Raw genomic sequence first — 9,318 nt, 5'->3', positions numbered from 1 at the left:
CTATAGCCTATCTCTGCTGATCAACGCTACGAATGATAACAAATACATTGGAAAAATACATACTGTGTGAAGTTCTAAGGGTCCTATGTTGCCACATAAATAAAGGTAAGAAGCGATATTTATTGTAGTCGGTAGTTTTAACTTGCAATTGATAGTCAGAGGAGTCAGTCTCTTGTTGACACAAAGTGACTTTTGGTCATTCTTGCTTTGCTTGAATTCTGGAATAATTGTGGGGGGGAGTTCATGAGTTTTGGTCAGAACTCCTGATGTAGGTTATTTTTGATGCGTGTTGTGAATTGGGAACAGCCAGCTCATGATGATGTGATACAGCGTTCAGCTGTGCAACAAATATTATTTTCTTTTTCAATCTTGACTTGTTGCACAGAGCCAATAGGAATTCCTCTATACAAGAAAGTTGATCGAGCGCAGGTCCTGCCATAATGCTGTCGGAGGGGAGGTTGTCGGAGCCAAATAGCACATTTTATCCCTGAGAGAGGTGTGTCAATAAACAAAGAGACAGTTACCACTTGCCTGTAACAATTAATTAGCTATTGCTATTAATATCTTTACCAAATACATAGCATTTATATTTCTGTTTTTGACTACTATTTTTGAACTTTGGTTTTAATTTAAACTTAATACATGTGAAACCAGGAGGCGTATTATAGGCCTTACGAACCCAATGGATTGAATCTTACAAACATTAGAAACATTAGAAATTCCATGGAAGTCAATGTGTGCAAAAGGTGAAAATATTCTTTATTCAGCTCAATAGCAAAGTAAAGCAAACGCGTATTCACATGATAGGCCTAATAGGCCTAACATCCATAAGTATAAAAATAGAATAGAGATTGCTTCATTCAAATACATTTTGTTGGTTGTCAAAGTACTTCATTTTATAAAATAAAAATAATAAAAGTGCAATAGTATTAGCAATGGGTGAAGACAACAGTTTTTGAGGCGTAAGATTATTTTACTCCAAACATCATAGATCGATATTTTAATAACTGCTCAGCTTAGATGGTCAGAGTGGATATAAATTTGGAGTGTGAACATTGGCTTCACCTCTGTAGAGTGCCTGGATTTTCTTTCAGATGCGTGTAGCAGCCCTACTTATGTAGTTTGTTCACCAATGACAACAAAATTACGTGACGGAGATCCTACATTTTCACTTTTACACGTAATGTAAACTGACTATAAATTACTGGACCTCATTACATAAACGTACACAAAGACTCTAAAAAGGGGTTGAATAATAGGCCATCTTTTCCTCAAACCAAAGTCGAAAACGATGACATGACCTATAGTGGGCGTTCATCCGTTGAATCTCACCCAGAGCTTTGGTCCAAAGAATTCCTAAAATAAATATATACAATATATTTCCAACGTTAAACTTACAGCTTACAAATTCTCCATGTAAGGTACTAATAGTACCACTATTGTTATTGTCCCTGAATTAAACGCATTTCGTTGCTCCGTTCTTGTGCCATTCATAGACCAAATAATACCCCAGACAGAGCAGGGGGAGGAGCCGTGTGTAAGAGGATTCTTCATATGTTTGATTCGCTTGTGGGTGGACCGCTCCGGGACGCCTAGGGGGGGTTCATAACACAGAGAAAGAGAGGGTTATTTTTTTTAGACACACTCAAATTGTACCTTTCTTTTTACCAGTCCTGAGAGACACAGTCTAGTAAAGAGAGGGTGATCGAAGAAGCGTTTGCAGGGCTGAACCAGGAGTGATACTGAACAGCATGGACTCGGTAGTAACTCATTCTGACCTGTGACTGACTGGATCTGATTGTACTGCCGAAGCCCGAGTACTTCTTTGTGGTTTGTGGACAGATACAGGACAATAATTTGCCATACTCGTCTCTCACCTGTAGGGGGCAGCAGAACACCATCAACCGATTGCCATTGATACAAGAAATATCAAATATCAATACCACACACACACACACACACACACACACACACACACACACACACACACACACACACACACACACACACACACACACACACACACACACACACACACACACACACACACACACAACTCATGCATACACAGACATGCACACAGACACACATGCACACTTGTCCTACCTGCTTTGACAGCAGACAGTTCAGGAGGAATATCAGCGCCCCCTGTAGGCCGTTGAGGATGGTGAATATGTATGCGGCCGCCAAGTCCCCCTCCTTAAAGAGGAAGACCCCAGAGAGCCACATCAGGCCCAGCACACACAGCTGAGCTATAGCCGTGATTGTAAAGGCTCTGTCGAGAGAGAGAGACCAAACAAAGACATTGTAAGGGTTAGGAGTGAGAGATAAGATAGATAGAGAATAAGGACATCACCCCACAAAGACGATCAAACCGGAGATAAAATAGAATTGTGATGATCCTTCAAGGACGAATAAGAGTAAGAGGTGTGGTTTGGACTTGGACCTTTGTAAATAGTTCATTGTCTGTTGAAAGGGAGGGAGAGAAGGAGGTGGTTTGCTGGAAATAGAGAGAGCCCATCCTCTGTGGATTACAGAAGTGGGGCAATGCAAAACCTCTATATTTCCTTAACTCACATTCTTTCCATCCAGCACAGCCCTGTGGGACCACCTTCAGGAAGCTTGCTCTCTCAAGACTCAATCGCCTATTGACTCTGAATACTCTTTATTTTGCTTTACCTCTCTCTCTCTCTCTCTCTCTGTCTTTCTTTCTTTCTTTCTTTCTTTCTTTCTTTCTTTCTTTCTTTCTTTCTTTCTTTCTTTCTTTCTTTCTTTCTTTCTTTCTTTCTTTCTTTCTTTCTTTCTTTCTCTCTCTCTCTCTCTCTCTCTCTCTCTCTCTCTCTCTCTCTCTCTCTCTCTCTCTCTCTCTCTCTCTCTCTCTCTCTCTTCTCTCTCTCTCTCTCTCTCTCTCTCTCTCTCTCTCTCTCTCTCACGCTCTTCCCAGCTGTTTCCCTTTCAATCCCTCTTCCTGGCTCCCTCCCTCCCTCCCTCAGTCTAATCCCTTTAGTCCGTGCATCTGGCAGAGGGTTGTGTTTATGACAGTATGTACATCAGCGGACTGACAAATAACACAGGCTGGGGACACACAATGCACTCTGCACATTGTAGAAGAGCATGAGAAACAAAGAGCTGTATTCTTACACACAGTGAATGCACACACACACACACACACACACGCACAGACAAACACACAGACACACACACACACACATGTGCACATACTAACGCACGCACATACACGCACACTCACACACACACGTACGTACACGCACACACACACATGCACACACATGGACACACACACACACATGCACACTAACGCATGCACACACACTTACGCACGCAAACGCACACACAAATACAGATAAATAAATGAATCCATGTGGCGGCTGACCGTATTTTGTGCAGGTGGGTGAGGTCAGGGTTGAGGCTGGAGAACTTCTGGGCCAGCTTCCAGATGGTGATGCTGAAGAAGAACACGTTGAGGCCAATGACGACACACACCGGCCCGAAGAAGCTCCAGATGAGGCCCTGCTCTGTCGTCAGCCAGCAGCTATGGGAGGGACACACACACACACGCACGCACGCACACACGCCGACACACTCATACGCACACACACACAGCCGCATACAAACACAAACACACACACGCCCGTCCACACACACAAACACGCACACCCGCACACACACACACATACACACACACGGCCCCACCACACACACAAACACATAGCATGACGTCATGGACTTGCCTAAGGAGCAGGATATCACACGCACGCACATGCACGGGCATGTTTACAAAGATATGGAAGAGTGCATGGGAACAGTCACTTACTCAGATGGAAAGCACGGAGCTCCCCTTATTTGTCTTGCTTAAATAGTCACTTACTGTCAATGGTACAAACACACACACACACAAACACACACACACAGATAAACAACACCAATTCACACACACACAGACCCACATGCAGGAACATACAGAAAAACACACACACATACACACATACAAACACACACACAAAGATAAACACACACACAAACCCCCCCTTCCCGACACACACACACACACACAGTTAAACCCATTCACACACACACACACACACAGATAAACACACCCACAGACCACGAAACACACATACACACGCCCACATGCAGGAACATACACACAAACACACGCAGATAATCAAACACACACAAACACACGCACACACAAACACACACACACCACACACACAACCACAGACGCCCTTACGTACTATTGGTCTGTGCCGTATCCCGTGGGTCTGCTGATGGCCGAGATGATGACGATGACGAGGGGCGTCCCGTAGCCCACGGTGTATAGGTAGCGCGGTCGGATGGTGGTGTTGAACACCAGCACCACCATCCGGTAGAGCTGCACACCCTCCAGCAGCATCCAGCTGAACGCCCCCAGGAAGAAGAGGTGGAGCAGGCCTGCTACCAACCGACATCCACCCTGGGGTGAAAGCAACGGGTCAGAGGAGAGACTAAACCTATACAGTAGCTGCAGTGACAGCTTTCCAATAAACACGTCGTTCCAAACAAATCAAAGTCCAGAGGTGAGTATAGTTTGAAAGTTTACTCTACTGAAAAGACAGACTAAGAACTGATGAATGGGAACTTGTTGATGGTAATGAAATCAAATAAATAAAAGATAATGCACGAAGGTGTTAACAACGACGAAGACGAAGACGGTAAACCGAAAATATCAGGAGCGCCACTAAGCCCCTCTGTCCATAACTCCCTGCCGATCCCAGTGCCCAGGTAGGTTAAACCCCACCCATGTGTCAATCAAACGGAAGTGACATGAACCAAAAACAGTGTGAGCAACCTATCAAAATAAACCAATAACCAAAACAGACTCAATATACATTTTGGCCCCTACAGTATGAACTCAGTCTCTTATTGCGGCTGGTTGTGCCTCGTGCGTGAGTGGAAACATGCAGCCCAATGGCCTCAAAAGGAACTTCCTGGTGGAGGACAGGAATTTATTTTCCCATGAGTTGTGCACACCTGGGGTTGGGTCTTGGAGATGCCTGCGAGGAAGACGAGGTCGGCCAGGAAGAGGCAGATGCAGAGGTGAAGGTGGATGGTGGTGCGGGTGCCCTTGATGGAGCGGCAGAACTTGAAGGTGAGGATGCACAGGAGCAGACATAGCAGGGAGACGACCAGGCACAGCTTGGTCAGCAGCATGAGGCCAAAGGTGTGCTGAGAGGGGAAGAGATCAGAGCCCATTAGACCAGATTAGATTAGTCTAGATCCAATACAATGAGATTGCATCAAATTAGATCCAGTCAGATTAGCTCAAATTACATAACCCTAGATTGGATTGGTTTAGATTAGACAAATATCAACTAGACCATAGACTTGACTAGATACTATTCGATTAAACCTGAGAAGAGTAAACTAGATTAGATTAGATTCGACTAGATTAAATTGTTGTGTGTGTGTGTGTGAGTGTGTTTGTGAGATTGTGATTGGTCGGTCCCGGGTTCCTCACGTTGACGGGGTAGAGGGCCATGAGAACGGCAAAGCTGCTGAGATGGGTGCAGCTGCAGACGGTGTGGGAGGCGTTGGAGGAGACCTGGGTGCAGCCGCGGGTGGACCAGGCCCCGCCCTCCTCCTCCTTCCCCTGCAGCCCGCCTCCCGCAGCCTTCCAGTAGGCACAGGTGTAGCTCACCTCAGCGGACTCCTTCAGCTCCTGAGGATGGCACACACACACACACACACACACACACACACACACACACACACACACACACACACACACACACACAAACACATTATTTGCCTCTGATCTTTTAAAAACTGGCTTTTAAATAAATACATGCATTTGAGGAGATGTCTTGGTTGGTGCCTACCTTCAGGTGTCGTAGGGTGAGAATGACAGGCTTGTCTAGGTGCTGTGTGTCAGGGTTGGAGACCAACGCCGACACCACCTTGGAGAAGAGCTGGTAGCTGGGCTTCCTGTCGTTCTTTTCGGGTAAGGTTATCTGCTCAAAGGACTGGTTCAGCATGGTCTCCAGGTTCTTATAACTCACCAGAGCAGCGAGCGCGAAACCTGTGGACGCAGGGTGAAGAGATATGAACTCAAGTCACAGCAGGAGTGGAGGCTTGTGGGTGAGATGAGAGACTGAACAGAGGAGAGAGGAAGGGAGAGGAGGGGAAGAGAGCAGAGAGGGGGAGGAAGGGAAGAGGAAAGGAGGGAAAAGAGGCAGAACAGAGTGTTAGAGGAGTAGTCTACCAGGGTAGGTTCTGTTCCCGATGGCCGTGCTCCAGTCCGCCTCCATGTTGGCGTTGGTGTTGGTCAGGCGCACCGGCCCGCTCGGGGGAGTCGTCTTCTTCCACACCGTGATCTTCGTCTCTGCACACAAAGAAAATATGATTTGTTGCAAAAAGGCATCGCATTGATCCAGTTTATAGTGAAGTGTCTCCGATCGAAGATCCGGGGTTGTAAGCGATGATGAAGAAGTCATATGTTGTCGTGTGTGTGTGCGTGCGGCCACCTGTCTGGCTTGTGTTCATGCTGGTTTGGTCCTCAGTGAGTTGGGGGCCAATGAGTTTGATGGAGTCCTCCACTGCGCTGAGCATGCTGCTCACGGCCGCCACACTGTCGCCCGTATTGTTGCTGGACAGGACCTCCGCTGTCAGGTCGAAGAGGCTCTGCCATGTCGCAGCAGGACAGAGGAGACATGGGATTCAGGAGAGCAGCACCGCTGTGTGTGTGTGTTTGTGTGTATGTGCGTATATGTTCGTGTGTATGTGCGTATATGTTTGTGTGTGTGTGTGTGTGTGTGTGTGTGCATGGGTGCAAAGGTCTTCGTACATATAGGTTTGTGCCTCTCTGTAGTTCTTACATTGAGGAGCACCGTGGGTCCAGTGGTCTTGTTCCCATACTGGTCCGGTCGGGCCAGCGCTAAACAGCTACTCTTCAATTGGGACAAGATTTCTGCCAGACCTCCATAAGGCTGGGGAGAAAGAGAGATGCCCAGAGAGAGCAGGCTTTAAATATACTTCTGAAATACTATGCCAACTGAGTAATGACATAGTGCTGCAGCACTGGGATGTTGGCAAGACAACACTGGAATGCACCCATACCACTTCAGTTAACATGCATTAATGCATTATGAGCAAGCAGAGCGCGTTATAATCACCTGCGGTGACGCTGCAACGGGACCCTCGAACTGGTCACATTTCAGCTCTAGAACAGAAAACACACGGGTCTAAAAGCAGAACATCCGGGACATGACACCCACCTCAACACATGCCTGTGATCATGTGACTGTGAGGTCATGAATTTATTTTAAAAATAAATGACCGCCCTGACAACCCTGTTTCAACCGAGTTTTGTTATGAAACTGCAATAAAATAACTCATTAAAGTCTAAACAGAAGTCTGAACTTATCTTTCCAACCACAAGATTCAAGAGCTGCGTGTGTGTGTGTGTGTGTGTGTGTGTGTGTGTGTGTGTGTGTGTGTGTGTGTGTGTGTGTGTGTGTGTGCGTGTGTACGTGTGTACGTGTGTACGTGTGTGCATGTGTATGGACAAATCTGTGAGTAATCCATTTCATCAAGCCAACTTCTTAGTTAAGCAGAACTAATAACCAGGGAGATACCAGTGAGCAGATGGAAGTTCTTGGACTAAGAGACAGAACAAACACCTCCTCAAACTTTCACTTCAAACACGTCGAACCAAGTATGCTGTCTGGATCTGATATCAATGTGATATCAATTGGTCAAAACACACACGCCATGAACAGTGTATTATTCACACAACAATACAACTATGTCTATAGCGACACTAAATGTTGTTGCACAAGACTACGAGCAAAGCTCCCAGCCCCAACAAAAAAATTATAAACCAGAAATGTGGTCAATGTAGGTCTTACATCATTTTCTACTGCAGCTATTTACTGCATGAAATATTTCTGAACTAGAAAATTCCTCAAGAATAAAACAACTCAATCCATCCAGGAAGTTTTCAACAATAAATTTAGTCTGGTGCACTTTTACCCCCCCCCCCCCCTCACACACAGAGACACACACAAACACACATTGGGAAAAAATCTCAGGCTACAATAGCTGTTGCTATTGATAGCTAGAACTACATCTCAAGACAGAAGAGGCTGCTATTGATTAAACCTTTCATACTGCTATAATTTGCACAAAATGGTGTAATAGAATTACCCGAACATGGAGTCCTTTCGTTGCCATAGGTAGTGAAGCCGGTTGGACACTCACACCAGAAGCTCCCGTTGGAATTTGTACAAGTGCCATTAATGCCACAAACACCTTCATTTGGCTTTGCACCATCCTCACATTCGTCAATGTCTGGTAGGAAGGGGAGGGGATGAAACACAGTGGAGGAAGACTCATTATACTGGATATGGTTGCGAAACAGTTACAGTTTACAAAAAAAAGTACAACATCCACACAAACAAATGTCTCACCAATGCACGAGGGACTCGTAGCATCCTGCTTAGCATATCCTGAGAGACAGGTGCAGGTGTAGTTTCCAATAGTGTTGTTGCAGTAGGCATTGGGACCACAGATGTTCCCAAATTCCCAGCACTCGTTGATGTCTGTCACACCATGGGGAGGGACCACACACAAGGACATGTAGGAATGTTATTGGCCCACACAAGATGGCCGTATATGCAAACACACATAGGCAGACCTCCAGAGACTCTGGCTTGTAAGCAGAGGGTCCTCAAGTTGGTCATTATTTGTCCTCACAAGATGCGCAAAAACACATCCTGCAACAAAGTGAACAGGAACGTACCCAAACACTGTCCGTCGTAGGTGAACTCGGGCCTATTTTTCAATTCCTTGTACCCAGGCATACACTTGCAGCAGAAACTCCCCAGAGTGTTGATGCATATGGAGTGGTTTCCACATATACCGACATTCTGTTCACACTCGTCTTCTTCTGTCCCTGTGCACACATATTGAGTCATTAGGTTGGAGGTACTTTTCAAAATCATGACTTCAATGGGCAGGTATCTTTCTATTGGATGCCTTCAGGGATTTTGGGGATCAAACCCAGAGCATTTACATTACATTTTACATTTAGCAGACATTTATTTCCAAAGCAAATAACAACCATTCATACACACATTCACAATCACACACTGACGATGAAGTCAACCACACAAGGCGAGCAGTTAGGGTTAGGTGTCTTGCTCAGAGACACCTCGACACTCAAGGAGGAGCCGGGCATCGAAATAGCAACCATCAGGTTACAAGTCAACCCGCTCTCCTTCCTGAGCTAAGCTAACCCCAGAACTATTTGGCTAG

The 9,318-nt window shown here is 45.8% G+C and overlaps 1 protein-coding gene across 1 annotated transcript in view; it reads right to left on the bottom strand.

The window, feature by feature from the left end:
• Nucleotides 1–1,132: 1,132 nt before the first annotated feature.
• Nucleotides 1,133–9,318, bottom strand: part of LOC132453487 (adhesion G protein-coupled receptor E5-like) — a 10,353-nt gene continuing 2,167 nt past the window's right edge. The window contains exons 3-17 of the mRNA XM_060046363.1: nucleotides 8,804–8,956; nucleotides 8,472–8,603; nucleotides 8,209–8,352; nucleotides 7,176–7,222; nucleotides 6,879–6,989; nucleotides 6,528–6,684; nucleotides 6,266–6,385; nucleotides 5,883–6,082; nucleotides 5,522–5,722; nucleotides 5,035–5,229; nucleotides 4,260–4,477; nucleotides 3,395–3,553; nucleotides 2,107–2,275; nucleotides 1,779–1,877; nucleotides 1,133–1,592 (exon numbers count right to left, since the gene is read on the bottom strand). Coding sequence (XP_059902346.1) covers nucleotides 1,551–1,592; nucleotides 1,779–1,877; nucleotides 2,107–2,275; nucleotides 3,395–3,553; nucleotides 4,260–4,477; nucleotides 5,035–5,229; nucleotides 5,522–5,722; nucleotides 5,883–6,082; nucleotides 6,266–6,385; nucleotides 6,528–6,684; nucleotides 6,879–6,989; nucleotides 7,176–7,222; nucleotides 8,209–8,352; nucleotides 8,472–8,603; nucleotides 8,804–8,956 — 2,147 coding nt within the window. The 3' untranslated portion in view covers nucleotides 1,133–1,550. The remainder of the gene's footprint in view (nucleotides 1,593–1,778; nucleotides 1,878–2,106; nucleotides 2,276–3,394; nucleotides 3,554–4,259; nucleotides 4,478–5,034; nucleotides 5,230–5,521; nucleotides 5,723–5,882; nucleotides 6,083–6,265; nucleotides 6,386–6,527; nucleotides 6,685–6,878; nucleotides 6,990–7,175; nucleotides 7,223–8,208; nucleotides 8,353–8,471; nucleotides 8,604–8,803; nucleotides 8,957–9,318) is intronic.

This window comes from Gadus macrocephalus, chromosome 3 (genome assembly GCF_031168955.1).
Source record: "Gadus macrocephalus chromosome 3, ASM3116895v1".
NCBI classification, from domain to species: domain Eukaryota; kingdom Metazoa; phylum Chordata; class Actinopteri; order Gadiformes; family Gadidae; genus Gadus; species Gadus macrocephalus.
The sequence above is the reverse complement of the archived record's forward strand: the minus strand, read 5'-3'. Positions and strand labels throughout refer to the sequence as shown.